The 19,242-nt window shown below is 32.4% G+C and overlaps 1 protein-coding gene and 1 long non-coding RNA gene across 2 annotated transcripts; both read left to right on the top strand.

The window, feature by feature from the left end:
* Positions 1-2,416: 2,416 nt before the first annotated feature.
* On the top strand, positions 2,417-8,322 carry LOC131851307 (uncharacterized). Its single transcript, XM_059201794.1, has 2 exons — positions 2,417-3,391; positions 7,949-8,322. Exon 1 carries the CDS (start codon positions 2,449-2,451, stop codon positions 3,373-3,375), a length of 927 nt encoding a protein of 308 aa, XP_059057777.1. The 5' UTR covers positions 2,417-2,448; the 3' UTR covers positions 3,376-3,391; positions 7,949-8,322.
* Positions 8,323-16,472: 8,150 nt separating this feature from the next.
* LOC131851303 (uncharacterized) lies at positions 16,473-18,482 on the top strand. The gene is made up of 3 exons (XR_009357872.1): positions 16,473-16,728; positions 17,494-17,684; positions 18,202-18,482. It is a non-coding gene; the product is annotated as an uncharacterized LOC131851303 (long non-coding RNA).
* The last annotated feature ends 760 nt before the right edge of the window (positions 18,483-19,242 follow it).

Raw genomic sequence — 19,242 nt, 5'->3', positions numbered from 1 at the left:
AGTTCCAGGAGTTATGTATAAAGAACAAGTCATACCTATTACAAATGAAGTAAAATTTTTAGGTGTAATATTCCATAATGCATTTAACTGGAAAATGTACGTGGACAGGATTGCAGATAGAGCTATGAATGCAACGAATATTTTACGATCGCTGGTTGGATGTCATTGGGGATCAGACCCAAAAATATTATTAATTTTATATAAATCCATAGTTAGAACTCATTTTGAATACGCTTTTTTTTGTTATAGTAGTGAATCTAAATTTATTAAACAACTTAACAAAATTCAAAACATGAATATGCGGTTAATTCTAGGAGCTATGAAAACATATGCAATAAATTCTATGCAAGTTGAATGCAATCTACCACCATTGATACATCGGTTAGAATTTTGCGTGGACTTAATTACAATTTTAACATTTTTTATAAGGTATATAACTATCCTATTGACATAGATAATGTAATAAACACTAAAGAAACTTATTCTAAATTTAGTAATGACATATAATTCAAGTAATGTAAATTACTATAAATTATATTTACAACTAAGAACCTAAAATTAAAAAGCTTAAAAAAATATATAATATGATGACTAAAATATATTATTAAAAGGGGTCCCTTTAGGCAAGGTTCCGAAGATACTGGCAGTGTTCCCTCTTTGAGTCCAGCTCTTCGGTCTTCTGTGATGTAAATTAAATATTGTAATGGGTGAAAACTGTGATTGGTACTGTTTATGCTGTAATTAATATAAATGACGTAGTGGAGTAACTTGAAACAGCCATGCTCGCTATGCAATGATGGCTGGCTCATCCGTCATACTCGTAAACGTGTGCTGCTTGTGGGGACTGGTCTGTTCAGGTTGCGATTACAGATTAGATTTTTCAATAGCATATGCTGGTGGTCACTCTATTCTCCCAAATTTGAATTTAAATGAAATTGTATTTTGTAAATAAGTACATTTAAAAAAAATACGAGATGAGTTTCTTGTTAGTTCTTCTCATCTCGAAATCATTCCGAACTGACGGTAGATTTCACATATCATAAGTGTGTAATAGACCTACATGAATAAAGACATTTTGAATTTTGAATTTTTTTTTAATTTTATGTGTGTTCATTAGTATCACCCATTCTCGCCATTTTTAATGTTTTTAATTTTAATTATTATATTTTATGTAAATATATTTATATTATTTATAATTATTAGCCCATAACCTGTTGAATTGGGAGATATTCCGAGTGAAATGACCTAGATTTTAATAGATATTATTAATAAAATACAAATATATATATGAACCTCTATGTTCATTCAACAATGTTCACACTGAAGAAAAAAACTACCATTGCCAGGCTTAGATTTAGTTGTACCTTTTAAATCATATATAAGGAGTAAATGGAAACAGGAATGGGAATTGACCCTACAACATAAAGGAAAATGGTATGGAAGTATAGAAAAAGATATTAAAAATCCTTGGTTTACGAAAGGAAAATTTATACACAGACATTTTTATAAGGTTATCTGTAGACTGAGGATTGGACATAACTTATTTAATGAACATTTGCACAGATTTAGAATGATTTCTTCTCCCACATGTACCCGCTGCAGTACAGGAGATTCTCTATCACTAGAACACATATTTTTTAAGTGTGAAACTTTTTCTGTACAACGAGTTCTTTTATCCGGAATACTTCTTGAAATCTATCATAGTGAAGAGCATATCCCGCGTACTCTCCAAGAAATATTAAGAAATTCAAGAACATTTTTTGCACTGTATGAATACATAATCTCAACCATCCAAGATATTTAAAAACAAATTTATATAAGAATATCAAGAAAATCAAAAACTATGAAGACATGGCTGTATGGGCGCAGTTCCCTTTGCCTTTCCTATAAAGGCTAAACAGAACCAAAAAAAATCATTCTTTTTAAGTATTTATAGGAACTTGTAGTGGGCACCACTTTCCATACTTCAATTATTAATTATTTTGCTATAGGTACGACTTTAAGCTTTATACCATTACAGTAAGACTCAAAATATACAAATTAGAATATCGAAGTGTGCCCCCCATCTACTACTAATACACTAATAAAAATACAAGATATAGATAGTATATCTTGTTAGAGATTAGATACAAAAGTATATATCTGACATTTTTCGCGTAGTTTCCTTTAGTTTCTTGGTTTTAGTCGTATTGTATTATTGTGTTTAGTTTAAAATACAAAATATTTATGTTGTGGATTTCATAGTTTATTGCTGGTCACTTAAATCACTTTTTCTACTATAAAAAATATATAATTTTATTTTACCCTTTTTTGTATTATTTTTATTATTATATAAAGTTTTCGAGTAGATGGAATAGCTTTCTTCATATATAGAACCAAAAAATAATTATACTATATAATATAATAATATCCACAACATAAACAAGCGGCCGTGTAGTATAAGAAAATATGCAGAGGGCAATAGAGGAAAGAAAGTTAGCTCGAAGATTCTTTAATGGCGCAGTAAGTAAGTTAGAAGAATCTTTAACTAACAGAGATAAAGATGCCTCCGAAACCAGTTTTACTAATCTTACCGCCAGATACAAAACGTTGAAAGCTGTTAACAGTAAAATACTAGATTCATGGCTAGATATGGTAGACAGAGACGAAAGCGAATATGACAAGGATATTAAATCAATAGAGCAGTACGATGATATATGGTTTTCGATGCAACAAAAATATAAAAATGCATTTAATAAATGCAAAAGTAATATTGGAACTGAATTTCAAACGAGTTACGTCGAAGATACCGTTGTGAAAAATATCTGGCGGTTTCCTCGTTATGATGGTGATGTGAAGAAGTGGATAGGCTTCTGGGGGAAGTTCCAAAAGATCGATGAAGATTCCAGCATAGATGAAATTATGAAGTTCCAGTATCTGCTGCAATCGATGGAACCAGGATCTCCTGCCGCTTCACTAGTAGAAAGCCTTTCTCCTAACTATCAGAAAGCTGTAAAACAACTTAAAGAACGATATGGTCGTGATGATCTTTTGATTGAAATATATGTTCGTGAGCTGTTGACATTAGTTCAGGATCAATCAAGAGGGACTGCTACGCGAATTGGAGTATTATATGATAAACTTAAAACTCAACTGCATGCTTTAGATAGTTTGAATGTCACTACTAATAAATACGCATCTATGTTACGTCCTTTAGTCGAATCCACTCTGCCCATAGAACTGCTTTGTATTTGGAAACAGACTGAATCTTGTGAAAAGGATCAGTCTGACTATTTTATTAAACTTCTTAACTTCATTAAACAAGAAGTCGAGAGCGATGACCGTTTTAATATTTCTGATTTAGTCAGAGTAGATTATGGTCAGAGTAGTTCTTAAAAATGTACTGCCTCAGGTAATTATAATACTTAGTAATAATAATACACATAATAATTCTAAACCTAACATTATGAAGCCTTGTATCTTCTGTGACAAGCGATCGTATATGAGCTCGGAGGGTACGAATGCTATGAAAATGAATTTAGATCAACGCAAGGAGTAAGAGCGTGGGGTACAGTGGATCGCGGGTCACAGTGGATAGATCATTGTAGCTTGATCAATGATCACACAAACACTTGCGTTTCCGCGACGTTGTCGTTCTTACATTTCTTCCGCGTCCTAACTAGTCGCTATGTTAATTTTAGTAAAAGGGTTTGCGTCGCAGTACACTAGTCGACAAGTAAGATAAAAATATTTTTTACATGTTTTTGTAAAACATGTTGCCTTTCTATGTGCAAAAGATTTTGCAAGATTTAATTATTTGTTAATGTCTATGGTTAATGTAGAGGGATTTTATTAGTCTTATTTGTTTACTTAGCAAATAAAATAAATATTGCGATGTTTTAAATCGCATATCTATCTGTGGGGTACAGCGTATCGTTTTGAGTACAGTGACAGATTATAATATTTTTTTTGTAGGTTTAAATGTCACAGAATAGGAAAAGGAAGATCAATATTGGTCTGCATACGGAAGCACAAATTATTTAAAATATCTGCATTGTAAAAAATTAAACCTGTAGCTAAATTTATGAATATTCCGTACACGACTCTGCACAGATATTACACCAAATTACTCAGAGCGAAAATTCTTTACTGATATCCAAGACAAGCACTTACAACTTACAATGTTATAATAAACATATTTTTAAATAGCCATTACCTATTGTGTCCCATAAATGGGTCACAGTGGATACTTTGCCATTTAATAAAAAAACTTATTATCTTATTACTAAGTATTTATAAAACTATTTTAGCATTGTTGTTTCAAACTTAAATATATCTTAGGTTTTCAATAAACCACTGACTGTCACTGATTAATGTAGGGTTGAAAATGTGAAGTTATAGCACTTGTAAATAAAATAACCACTGTACCCCACGCTCCCCTAAGCGTGCTATATTTATCTGTATTTTCAATCGGGGCATATATGTAGCTAAAAGGTGTAGAAAATTCCCGAAAATATATTATTTATGCAAAGAGACTTTATACTTCAACTAGTTACTCGCCCCGGCTTCGCACGGGTGTACATGTATTATATATATATGTAAACCTTCCTCTAGGTTTTTTAAGAGATAGAGTGATTACTCTATCTCTTAAAAAACCGCTTAAAATCTGTTGCGTAGTTTTAAAGATTTAAGCATACATAGCGACGGACAGACAGCGACACCGACTTTGTTTTATACTATATAATAATGCCGATATGCGATGATAAAATCGTTATTTCGACGAATTTAGTACTGTAACACGAGTTCTATCTAATCAGTCCTCTTTGATGACTACAAGTACTGTTTTATTACAAACTCTCAAAGTTAATTTGTGGTATAAAAATAAAACCATGATTGTACGAGCTCCGTTAGATTGAGCGCCCTTAAGGGGGTCTTCCTATGTGACGGCCTGTTTTTTAGGGATATTTTAGGATTTTTTTTCTACGACCAGTAAATATTTAGAGCTTCAAGTTTTTTATCATTTATTAACACATATTTGGACAGTATAAATATAAAATTTCAGCTAAAAATATTCAGTCAAACTAGAGTTACAGCGCTCTGAACACCCCCGCCTCGAAAAAAAGAGCTCCCACTTCCTCCACGATTCCGGCTGATCGGCTTATCTGAAAAAAAAAAAAAAAAACGGCGTTTTAATTTGTAGGCTTAAAAGCACGGAATGACCTATAATCAAATGAATATAAAAAAAATTGGATTTTTGATAGACATTTGAAATAAAAGTTGCAAATTAGGCGTTTTTTTTTTGTTTTTTGCTATAAAAAAATCGAAGTTTTGAAAATTTTCGATTGATAATAGTTCATTCCATGCGTTTGCATATATTGAGTGTGCCCTGTAAATTTCAAGTAATTCGGTCCAGCCGTTTCTGAGATACAATGGAGGAAAGTTTTCAAACTTTCCTAAGATAATAACTGCTAAGTAGCTAGCAATTTCAACAACTTTGGGACCAGAATGAAGATGTTTAGGAGCGAAAGTCCAAATCAAAGAATTCAAAGATTCGTTATTGTTTTGTGTCTCTGCTCCTAAACAACGAATTAATAATTCGTCTTTCGATAAATCTTCGAAAACCGGTTTGATAGCTTCTTGGACTTGCGGAATTAGAGGTGGTTTATCGTGATGAAATTGGTCCAGTTCATTATTAGCTTCAGCCTTACGCCATTTACACCAACTGTCTTCGCCTTCTGGACAAAATTGATGCTGAGGGTTTTCATCAGAAGAACATTTGTGATAGTACGTTGCCCAAACTTCCTTTCTCATATCTTCAAGCGAATCTGGATGGCGTCGAATTGCTAATCCGTAGAATTTTGTAATTTCTTGGATAACTTTATCAGTAAGTTTACCTGCTCCTTTTCTGTTTAAGTCTGTAGAAACGTGTCTAAACTTGTATAAACAAATATATTAATAAAAGGGAGGCCAGGTATAAAGCCGACGGTACACAATAGGCCCGGTCTCTAACTGCCAACTCACCGCTCCGAACCGCTCTTTCTTTTACCTGCTGTATCTTTAAAACGACTTCGAATTTTCTAAAATCGCTTTACTACCGTATTCTAGACATGTTAAGGGAGCAATTTATGAAAAAAAAAAAAAATCGATTTTTTCAACCCATCACATAGGAAGACCCCCTTAACACACATATACCTACCTACAAAAAGTAGTGTTGTAATTAATTTGAGAAAAAAATTGTTTGGTGCTGTAGTCATGAATTGACTATTACTATAATAATATATTGAAGAAGTATTACAATTCTTTAAGGATACGACCATTATTGAGGGAGATAGATATGACGTAAAGTTGTCCTGGAATTACATAGGTATCTCTAAATTTACCCGTAAACTACGACTTAGTTCAAAAAACTTTGAAACTTAACACTATTTTTGTTTCGCTTAGGTATTATGAAAGAGTATAATGAGCAGTTTCAGGAATGGCTATATTTATCTATTATAGAAGTCGTTGATGAACCAGATCATAACTCGGCACAATATCTTGCTCACCATACAGTAGTTCTGGAGTGAGACTACTCCCGGAATACTGTATGGTGAGCAAGACAGTGTATACGTACTACAAATATGCGGCCTGTGTTCGATGATTTTGCGTTTATTATTAAAGAAAGCTTGTCATTGAATGACTGTTTAGAAATATATTCTAATTATATATAATTAATTTCTTCGTTGCTTATCAAATTTAGGCACGGTCCGGTAGAAATAATAGCTGATAATAAAATAGCGGTCCTTCAAATACCAGTTAATGAAAAAGTCCGCAAGTATTACAAGTTTTATAGGTGAAAAAGTATACTTAACTTACTACTTGTCGGCTCGTTTCTAAGCAACAAACTTTACAACTTTACTGTTACTGTATATATAATATAATATAAAAATATCGAAATAAAAATATTGTGTTTTATGCATTATAATAAATTACAATATTCCACTGCAGTTAATTAGAATTTAACTAAAATTATTGTTGTATTTCGTTACCCTACAAGCTGGTGGGGAGAGTTTTGGGATTGGATAAAACAATAAAAGTAATGTTACCAAGAGTCTTAGAGTCTTAGTTAAAGCTTGTATAGAATATAAATGTTTAAAGTAGTCGCTTACTGTAGTTCCGGTTGTGTTCTAGGAGCAAACGATGTCGTTTGAGTACCACCAGTTGAAATGGCAGAAAAGGTTAGACCAAACCTAAGTTTATTTCCATTGGAGGTACCCTTAATTTCTCTAATGCCTAAGCCTACAAATAGTGATCCTCTTTCACTTCAACCAGTAACACGGCAGACTATAATATGTGGTCGGTCTATTAAGACACCACAAAACTAGGTCTTTAAGTTTATATAGAATTTTATGTGCAATATATATAGGCAATTGCAAAGTGAACTTCATAGTTTATTGTTGGCCACCCACATAAAAGCCATTTTTTACTCTGAAAATATGTGTTTGTCAGTCAGGGACATTTTATTATCGATGATTATGGAATATAACCGGGTATTGAAGCCTGGATAATTCTGCAACTTGACCGACCGTGATGTCCTTGGTTGGCCTAGTTGTTGTTTAACCGACGTAGAACTAGTCTCCTGGAGTTTGTGTTTCTGAACCTAGTTCTTAATCATTTAAACTCTAGGACAGTCATTAACCTGCGTAATTTGCGATCTTCTCAAAATTTACGCTGCGAAACGGTAGCCGAATCATTGTTGCAGTAAAACTCTCACATACAAAGAGCACGGTCCGCTCCAGTGAAACGCTCCATAATGACTGAATTCTGAAAGATCGTTGGTAGTCCCCCCGCATTACGCGCCCTATTCCTGCGCGTTATTTGCATTTTAAAGCACTCAGCAACTGACGGTAGATTTCTTATCTCATAAGAGTCTGTAATATATGTACATGAATTCGTATATATGATTGAATAATTTTTTTTTTGCCCATAGATCAACAAAGGTCATCATCATAATAATGAAATACATAAATCTAAAATACAACAACTGGACAATGAAACGGAAGACGACCATTTAGAAATAGAACTTCCAGCTGTTAACTTATGTTAATAAGAAACATATATTATATTATTATTATACATTTATTACTAACCTTTGTCGTTTCGACTACGCTGTCAAAAAAGTAGGTTTATAAGGTTTTACTGAATGCTGTAGTTATTTATTTTATATTGTGTCTGTATTATAATCATTTATTAACAAATATATAACATTCATATTTAATTAAATAATAGCTGTAAGAGATTGCTTTTAGCGATAAGACCGTTTTGTAATTACTTTACTATTTACTGTATTTTTTTATTGTTTCATCTGTGTACACAATAAAGTGTTTTATTATATATTATTAAATCACATGTTTATTACGTAATTAGCGTTTTTACTGAGACCATATAACGTCAAATAATCAAAATTAAAACATCGAATCCAAATAAATGTTAACATTTTGTTAAAAAAACTATGAACTAAGACATTTGTGACACATATTAAGTTTGTGTTCATCACACACTGATTTACACTCGTAGTAACTATTTTTCGTATCCTTTGTTTTGCTGATGGGCATATGGCACAATTTTTTTTTTGCAATAGGTTGACCTGCAGACCTTTTCAGGTCAACCTATTGCAAAAAATACACAAATTTTGATTCGGTCTTCAAAATTATATACACAATAGTACAAAATATATCTTTATCACTAACCTTCGTCGATGCGACGGGTCGTGGTTGCAGGTCCGGCGCTTACAAACCTTCAACAAGCAAAACACTACAGTCTGGGGCAACAGGCCAAGGGCCAACTAAGATACTAAGATTTCACAAGAGTTACAATGGATGCGACCTATAAATGTTGAGTGCATTTACGGCACTTGTTTCGAATTCGACGAAGCTTAGTGATCTAGGGTTAGACGAGGAAGTTGATGATGGGAAAGAACTAGCAACTAGCTACGAACTAGAACAAAAAACTAGCGACCCATTTGCATAACCCCTCTGGATTATGCAAATGGGGCGCTAGTTTTTTGTTTGGAAGATACATCAAAACCTCTGTTCTCTTCCCGACACTGTTTTTGCTGCATATTAATGATTTGTTAACTACGGTTGACATTCATTGCTATGCGGATGACAATACTGGGGACGCATTTTACACGGGCCATGCGAACATTCCTCTTTCCGTTGTGGAGTCAAACCGCGAACAGCTTGTGTCTGAAATCGAGAGTACTCTCACCATAGCCTCCGATTGGGGGCGATTGAACTTAGTTCAATTAACCCTACCAAGACACAAGCCTGCGCGTTCACCGCTAAGAAAATCCCTTTTGCTGTGGCTCCGCAATTCCAGAACACATCCATTACCATCTCTAAGAGCATTGGGATTCTCGATGTCGACATCTCTAGCACAGTTGAGTTCCGTAGTCACCTCGAAGAAAAGGTCAAGCTGGCGTCCAAAAAGCTCGGTGTGCTGAATAGAGCGAGGCGGTACTTCATTGCGAACCAGAGACTTCTCTTGTATAAGTCGCAAGTTCGGCCGCACATGGAGTACTGCTCTCATCTTTGGGCAGGAGCACCTGGATACCAGCTCGGTCCTTTTGACTCGGTTCAGAGACGTGCTATGAGAATTGTCGATGATCCCAATCTCTCAAACGGTATCGAACCACTTAACTTGAGGCGAGACTTATCATCGTTTTGTGTGTTCTACCGAATATACAACGGACTGTGTTCTGATGAATTGTTTGACATGAAAGAATCAAAACATTAAAGAATCAAATATCCTCACCGTTACTTCACAATACATTTATGAAAATATTATGTATACACGGAAGAACTTAGAGAGTTTTAAAAAACACAAAGACTGTACAAGTAGAAACTTACGCAATATAAATAAGCTTATTTTACCTAAATGCCGTCTGCACAAAATCAGTAATTCATTCTATGGTAATTGCATAAGATTTTATAATAAACTGCCAGAATCTGCATTAAATCTGACAGAGAGGCAATTCAAATCTTATATTAAACAATTTTTATGTAAGAAAGCCTATTACAGGATAGACGAATTCATAGATGACAACATATCAAGTAAATAATTAGTTTATTAGCATACAACGTTATAATTTTATTTTCTCATTGCTTTCTTGATTTAATTGATTGATTTTAGAAATATGAAAGCGTAGCGGTTTTTGTATTAATTGCCGCATGCATTCTTATGTAAAATGTGAATACTATAACTATCAGATGGCAATTGTGAGTAGCTTTGACAAGTTTATTTGAATAAATGATTTTCTATTTCTATTCTATTCTACATGATGCCTACGGCTACTTTTTACCATCGCACCGCTCGCCATCGACAGGGAATTCATCCCCACACGCTGGAACCTAAGTGGTGTCGGACAGTGCGGTTTCAGAGGAGCTTCCTCCCGCATACACTTAGATTGTGGAATGAACTACCTGCCGAGGTTTTCTCGAGAGACTACAGCATGGGGTTTTTCAAGAAGGGTATATTAATGTTTTTTAAGGGTCGGCAACGCGTATGTGACACCCCTGGTGTTTCAGGCGTCCATAGGCTACGGTAACCGTTTTCCATCAGATGGACCGTATGCTTGTTTGCCACATAAGTGGTATAAAAAAAAAAGTAAGTATTTCTTGGAATAAATATATTAGGTTTAATTATTTAGAAATGAAAATCGATTAGCATGATAACTCAAATATGCGATATTTATCAAATAATAAACAGGATACCATAACGATATGACTATGGATAAGGATGTTTTTATTAAACATTGTTACTTTTTTGAAGTGACAATCAAGCTGCACCTTCAGTTGGAATTTTTATGTTCATTGCAGAACGCACATCGCATCTCCACAATAAATACACAACAAATACCTCAGTACAGATAGCCATTTCGTGCGTGCACATGTTAATGTAATAAAAAACATAGTCTCCCAAACTTCTCATAAGAATAAAATTCTGACTATACCCATGCTAATTCACATCTGCCACTACAGTGTGTTAATTTATGAGACTGTGATGTATTACTGTACACCACTTCAATAGAAAGTTAGTAAATAGAGGAGGTTCTATAATATTTGTTAAAAATAATATAAAAGTAAAAGAACGCACTGATATTGTTAATTTTTCTATAGAGTGTCATATTGAGATATGTGTAGAATTAGAAAATTACTTACTTATGTGTGTATTGAGACCTCCCAATAGTGATTATAATGTATTTGAAGAGGATATGTTAAAAAGATTATTTAATAGTAACAAAAAAAAGTGTATTTTGATTTTAATGTAGTCATATTATCAAATACATAATGCCACCACAACTAAATATATTAATTTATTTAAATCTTTTGACTTGAGTTGTCTTCCACGAACCCACTCGTATCACGGCCACGTCTGCTACTTGTTCTTAGCTAACAGTGAGTATTTAGAAAAATTAATAATAAGTAATCTTCCTTCAGATCACTGTGGTCAAACACTAATCTTTCCAAATCAAATACATAAAATTGATAAAATTTAAATATTAAAACGAGACTTAATAATAATAATAATAATAATAATAAACGTGAACGGTCTTATCCCAACCAGTCTGGAACTGTAGGACATAAAACTCCTTTGTTATATTGACATATATTATTTGTATATAAAAATAGAAAACATATTAATAAAAAAGACGACTGCGAATAAAATGGCGTTTCCTTATTTGCCCTCAGCATAAATAAAGTCCCAATAGCACGCTTCCACTGCGCAGCCCACGAATTATGATGAAATAAAAGTAAATATAATAAAATAACTAGAAACTGTAGTACCGCATTAGAAATGATTACCGCTTTGGAAAGACAATTTGAAAGGAAAAGTATTTTTAATAAATTACATTTAAAAAGAAAACTTATCACATTAAAATGTACATCAGATACAAAATTGCAAGATTTCTTCATGGCATTCGATAGATTAATAATAGAACTAAACGGAATAGGCAATACTGTACAAGAAGAAGACAAGATATGCTACCTATTATCCTCTATGCCTTCGAATTATGACACAATTATTACTTCAATAGAAACAATGTCATTAGAAAATAAAATAAACATGGATTTCGTCAAAACAAGATTACTAGATGCAGAAATTAAGTACAAAACTAAAGAACAGACAGATATACTTTCAGAACAAATCTTCTGCTGCTATACATGTGGAAAAAGAGGTCATAAGTCATTTCAATGTAAGAAAAATCAACAAGAACAGTATAATAAAAAAGACATACAAAGATATGGACAAGGACGAGGTCGATCCTGGCACGGAGCAGGTCGAATTAATATGAGGGGGCGAGGAAGACCATGGCAAGGAAGATTTCGGTGCGGACAGCTTTCGGTGAGAAGGAACAGGTAACATATGGTGAAAATAGTAAAAATAATACAACAAAATTTATTATAGATTCAGGAGCGACTGAACATTTGATAAAATCTTCTTATAAAGGTTTCATGTACTATATTAGGGAAATTGAAGAAATAAATATTTATATTGCAAATGGCCAATATTTAACAAGTAAAGAAAAAGGTAAAATAAATGTCAGTTGTCAAAATGAAAATATTACGATTCAATGTTTAATAGTAGAGAATTTGTCATATAATTTATTGTCAGTTAGACAGCTTTTATCTAAGAAATTAGAAATAAAATTTCATGAAGATTTTGTATCAATATATAATGGAGAAAAGGTAATTACAGGTCTTTTTTTATTTTTGGTTTACGTAAATGACCTTCCTTACATGGTTAAAAAAATGGCAGACATATTTCTGTTTGCCGATGATATTTCATTAGTATGTTGAGTGAAAGAGATGATAAGATTGCCTCATTGTAGCATAGGCGATTAGGTCATTTGAATAGAAAAGGTTTTAGAATTTTAGGGCTCCCGTTTATCCAATAAAGTATGTGACAGCTGTACTGAAGGTAAGAGTACCAGAAAAGTATTTCATGAAACAAAAAGTGATTCAAAAGGAATTGGTGATTTGATTCATTCCGATATTTGTGGACCTATTGGACAAGCAAATATTAATGGAGAAAAATATTTTCAGGTAATTGTTGATGACTACTCTCATTTTGTTACAGAAAAATTATTAAAACCAAAGAATGAAGCGGAAGAAAATTTAATACACTATATTAAATATGTAAAGACACAATTAGGTTTTAAAACGAAGAAATTAAGACTAGATAATGGTGGAGAACTTACATCATCTCGATTCAAAAACTACTGTCGGCAAAAAGGTACTTCACCATACACTCCAATGCAAAACGGAACTAGTGAAAGAATGAATAGATCATTATTAAATACAACACGAACCAAATTTGCAGAAACTAATTTACCAAAAGAATTATGGGGAAAAGCTGTCTCAGACGGTTGGGATTCCGGGGCGGCTCACTCCCGGGAAAGATGCAGAAAGCGGTGCTCTTAGATTCTGCACGCATTATACGCCGGTTTCTCTCCCTGGGGCCCTGAACCCCAGCCGACTGTGCTTCTGCCGGGGGTATGGTGCCATCTCCTCTCCTTATAAGGGGAGATGAGAATTTGTGAAAAAAAAAAAGAATAATAATAATCTTTATTTGTCTCAAACAAAAACTTTTCACACAATACAACTGTTGCCCATACAATAATATAATTTAAAACTAATGAATGAATCAACAAAACAGTCTATAACTCAGTGAGGGCAGTGAGTCCACCCTTTCTGCTATTCTGTTATAGCCTTTATCAGTAAAATAACACAATGTGAGATCGACGACGACTATAGCATATTAAGTTAAGTTCTAAACTACAACTAACAAAGTTAACTGGTTATAAGAACAATGAATTCAAAACATCAGTACGAAGTAAATTAAATTTCCATCTTCAATCTAGACCTAAACCTAACAAACTTTTAATAAACTTTGTAACGAATATAATAGAATTTTTAACAAAAAAATAACCAGGATTAGCAAAAAACAAAATTTTGAGGATGGACAACTACGGGTATTATTAAAAGCTGAAATATATTAGTTGATTTATATGCACAAAAACAATACCATTTTGATAATGCATTTGTAAATAATGTCAAAAGGTATAAAATGTATGTAATGTTACTACATTACATACATTTTTAAAAGTTCCTGAATCAAATCAATTTATCTAAATAAAAAAAATTAAAGAATCCAAAGAAAAGATATAGACAGTGTGGAATATTATAAACAAAGAAACTGGTAAGAATAATACCGCTTGTAATGATTTTACTTCAAATAAAAATTGGTAACGTCTACGAAAGTTATTGTAAATATATTTCACAATTTTTTTGCCAATATTCCAATTGATATTGCTTCATCTGTATAATCATCTCCAAGTATAGCTAAATATTTTTTTATTGATAATATTGTTTCTTGTCCTATTACATTTAAATTTAAATGTATTAGCCTAGCTACGATAACGAAAACATTTAAACAATTACATTTAAAAAATATAGAAGATCATTGAGGTATGTCAAATGTATTTCTGACGGAGTTTTTCTCAATTTAATGAAACATAGTATAAAAACTGTTTAAGACAGGGGATAAAATTGAAGTAGGCAATTTTAGGCCCATATCTATCTTACCAGTACTAAGTAGTGTTTGAAAAAATTATGCTCAATCAAATGCTTCAACACTTGTAAGAGAAATAGATTACTACACAGTCGACAATATGGTTTCACGACCGGTAAATCAACTATTGACGCTGGTGCTATCGGTGTATTCGGTGACCTCTCAAAAGAATTTATTGCGTTTATCACGAAATACTTTTACTCAAACTAGAACATTACGGTATTAAAAAGGAAGCTCTAAAGATGATGAAATCCTATTTAGATAATAGAATGCAAATTGTCGAAATAAACGGTGTAAGATCCGAAGGATCCAGTGTTAAAATGGGTGTTTCTCAGGGATCTATTCTAGATCCTTTTTTTATTTTTGGTTTACGTAAATGACCTTCCTTACATGGTTAAAAAAATGGCAGACATGTAGAAACCGAAGTTTGCCGATGATATTTCATTAGTATTTAAAGTCAATCGACATATTAATGACATGGACGAAGTAAGCAGTGCTCTCTCTTCCGTTTTAAAATGGTTTACGGCTAATAATATGCTATTAAATGTAGATAAAACAAAGTGTATTAAATTTACGCTTCCCAATCTAAGGAAGGTAGACTCAAAAATCGTATTGAATAATAAACTTATTAACTTTGTAGATGATACTGTATTTCTTGGTATCATATTATACTCCAAACTGCAATGAGGTGCTCATATTTCTAAATATGGTGTGTGGCAAATAGACTCAGTTCTGCCGCTTATGCGGTAAGAAAAATTAGACAATTAATAGACGTGGCGCCGGCTAAACTTGTATATTTTAGCTATTTTCATAGCATTATGTCGTACGGTATTTTATTATGGGGCTAATATAAATACAGTATTTACTTTGCAAAATTTTGTCCGCTCCATTTACGGTATGGGTTCCAGGGAGTCTTTGCGTGAGTGTTTTAAAGAATCAAATATCCTCACCGTTGCTTCTCAATACATCTACGAATATTTCATGTATGCCAGGAAAAACATTGACAGTTTTAAAAAAGTAGGCTTTACACTAATATAAGCTTACGTAATATCAACAAATTAATTTTACCTAAGTGCCGTTTGACAAAAGTTAGTAAATCATTTTATGGAAATTGCGTAAGGTTTTACAACAAACTGCTAGAGTCTGTACTCAATAAGCCAGAAAAAATTGAAATGTCTTATAAAATATTTAATTGTAAAAAAGCTTATTACAAAATTGAAGAATTTACAAATGATGACATGACATAATGATGACAATGTTATCTGATCGAACAGAGATGAAGTGCATAGCGGTTTCTATGTTGATTGTCGCATGCCTAATCCTTGTTAATGTAAATACAATTAAAGCAATATTCACTTAACACACAAGTTTCTTGTTCATTCTTTTTGTGATGAGTCTGCATACCGAATGAGCGGTAGAATAAAAAAAATTGACTATTCAAAAGTGCTTATATTATGTTTATTTGAATAAAGATTATTTCTATTTCTATTTCTCAAAGTTATTACATATACCTGTACATTTGTACTGTATAATACATGAATATGAAACTAATAAGTCCTCTAATTATGTATACTAGTGTTCGTCTAACTACGTGATTTTTAACTTTTACGCGCCTTTTAACAATTAAACAAAAGAGTATATATGCGTTTGTGTGTCAAATACATGGTAGTTCATGTCTTTTTATATTACTTTAATGTATTATTTAAGTATAATTTAAAAAATATATTAGCATTCTACACTCCTTCTTTATATGTGTGCAAAATATCACAGTCCTCCGTTCGCACAATTTTTGTAAAAAGGGGTACAAGTACAAAGTTTTTGCTTCATGTTTTAATATAATGATAAAGTTTGTTCATTTATTTCTTTGCTAGGATGAAAGCTGCAATAGTGAAATTGTACAAAGAGCTGTGTTCACTGACTGGCGACGAAGAGGTGAAGCGACGTAAAATTCGCCTCCAAGTATGAAGGATCGACCACAATAGCCTGTTAAGACGTTAGAACAATTGATAAATGACAATATCGGTAGTGATGGAAATCCACAATTACCAGGTTTCAATGAGGTTATTCAATGTGTGGATGAAGCCAACAGGGCAGAAAATCTGGGCTGGACTAAAGCACAGATAAATAATGAAGGTTTGTTTACTTTATCTAACAACTAGCTGTGCCAGCATGAAATACATGGCCCATGTGTTATCCTGATGCTATATTATTGTAAAGTTTCGCTGACATCCATCGAGTAGTTTTGGCTGAAAGAGTAACAAACATCCATGTAACCACATTCACAAACGTCGTGTTTCTAATATTAGTCAAAAGTCAAGTCAGTCAAAACAAATTCGACCGTTACTGTTTCCGCATTTAAAGGCACATCAATCTGTCCTGGAATGCGTCCGGTCGTGGGTTCGATTCCTCGCACGGCACAAACATTTGTATTCATGAGTATGATTGTTTGTATCGGTCTGGGTATTTTCTATGTACAATATGTATATTTTTACGAAAAAAAAGTAACACAGTTACAGTTGTCTAGTACCCATAACACAAGCTTTAGCTAGCTTAACTTGGGTCTAGATGGCGCTGTGTGAATTGTCCTGAGATTATTATTATTATGTATATTATTTCTCAATATAGCTGGTTTTGTAGAGACAGGTTATTATATAATTATTATTATTATTCTTTATTTCATTGTTTTCTCAGCTTTTGTTGGTTTTCTCCACACTTATTATTATTATTATACTTACCTATTTAGGTCTATAAACGAGAAAAAAGTGTTGATAGTTTTCTAATAAACTATCGATAATAGTATATTTATGCATTGAATATGTTCGAATCCTTTTTTATAATCAACAAAGAATATTCACAAGTAAAAACAAATATCGATATAAATTAATTTGTTACATCTAGCATGGGCACTATATATGCGCTGCAGCCGTGCGTTGAAGGAGTACCGTCAAAAGCGCGAATACCGTGATCTCATTAGTTGTGTCCAATTCAAACTCGAAGCGGACCCGGCCGACACAGATCCACATTTGTTAGCACGCTTGGAGGAGAATAAACGGCAAGCTATGAAAAAAGAGGCTGAAAGACTAGGACAGGTACCTATATATATATATTATAGTATTTTTTTCTTAAATTGAGACAGTGTTTACCAAGGTACCATACCTTTTATAGGTCTTGGAGTTATTTTCTGTGTACCTATGTTAGGAATAAATGAATGTTATTTATTGTTATTTATTCATGTTGATTTATAATTATAAAAGTTTCGAGTGTTAATAAAAAGTATAAGCTATTGTAAATATTTAATTATCTAGTTCCTCTAATCTAATTAATTAACCAATCATAGAGAATATATTAAATCTAGTAGAAATATATCTGTAATAATAATGATGTATTAAATACCAATTTTTCAATACAATTTTACAAAAGCATACAAACGCTGAAGTCTTCTGTGGAACTAAAGATTGTTCTCGATTGTCTATAGTCTTAGGAACTCAGAATGTTTGTCATTCATTTCAAATACCAAGACCAAGACAGATAGAGGAATATATAATATAAATAAATAATAATAAGTTTATTTCGATTTAATTGAATTGCTAAACTATTTTTATTCAGGTGTGAGAAGTTAATAAAAAACGAAGCGGACAATGATGGTGTTCATACAGAGGTTATATTCACGAATAATAACACAAAATCATCTGAATAAGGCGACGTTAAAAATGAAAGTGACATCCAAATACACAATACAATAAATAGCAAACTTTCTTTTGAAAATTTAGAACATGTTGAACACAAGTTACATACAAGAACAATTGATAATACGGAATCATTAATAAAGAAAGAAAATAAAGACGACAGGAAAGAGAACGAGGGATCAAATTCAAATGACGTCAATAGTGAGCAATTATATGAAAATTATTTTTTGGAACAAGTTAATCGTATATTATCTGACTATCTTGAATCAATATTTAATCTTGTTTAATAAATAAAAATATAATTTGTTAAAATATGCAATTTCCGGATTCTAAGAATAGAAATGATAATATGAAAATATTCTGAGCTGATAACATACATACATATAGGGCCGATAATTTAGTTGAAAATGCTAAAAAGCATTATTTCATAGAGGATAATCATTTTTACAAATACTAGAAATATAAATTGAGATAAAGAAAACTGTTATATACCATCCATATTTAAAAGATAGATAGATATTTAAAAGGCGAATCCAAATGAAGATTTAGTAAAAGCATTGTAACGTCTTGGCGTCTCTTAGGTCCTACTACTAAATTGATGTAGAGGATCCATGTTTAATTGTATAAATCTCTTAGATTTAATATTTTGGATGTATAAAAATTCCATTCGTATAATGTAGTGTATTGATTTTTTATACTGAAAATACCTAGAATACAATCTACATATTTTGCTCGATAACAGTATCACGTACCTACTGTAATCCTGGCTTTACATTGTTGATATATATTATATACTGTAAAATATTTTTTTTATTAAATAATTGTCTGTAATATTCTGCTAAATTGTTTTTTTTCTATTACGTTTGGCATGCTTAACTTCGGCAAGAATTACCTACTTTCTTTATACCAAATGGAAGCCAATGCAGAATATAATAATTTGTCTTATCGACTTACACAAATA

The sequence above is a fragment of the Achroia grisella genome, unplaced genomic scaffold (genome assembly GCF_030625045.1).
Source record: "Achroia grisella isolate CSIRO2021 unplaced genomic scaffold, CSIRO_AGI_Agris_v1 utg782, whole genome shotgun sequence".
Taxonomy (NCBI): Eukaryota; Metazoa; Arthropoda; class Insecta; order Lepidoptera; family Pyralidae; genus Achroia; species Achroia grisella.
The sequence above is the reverse complement of the archived record's forward strand: the minus strand, read 5'-3'. Positions and strand labels throughout refer to the sequence as shown.

Excerpts from the sequence above, each read along its gene's own strand:
- LOC131851307 (XM_059201794.1), top strand. The coding sequence starts at position 2,449 with ATGCAGAGGGCAATAGAGGAAAGAAAGTTAGCTCGAAGATTCTTTAAT.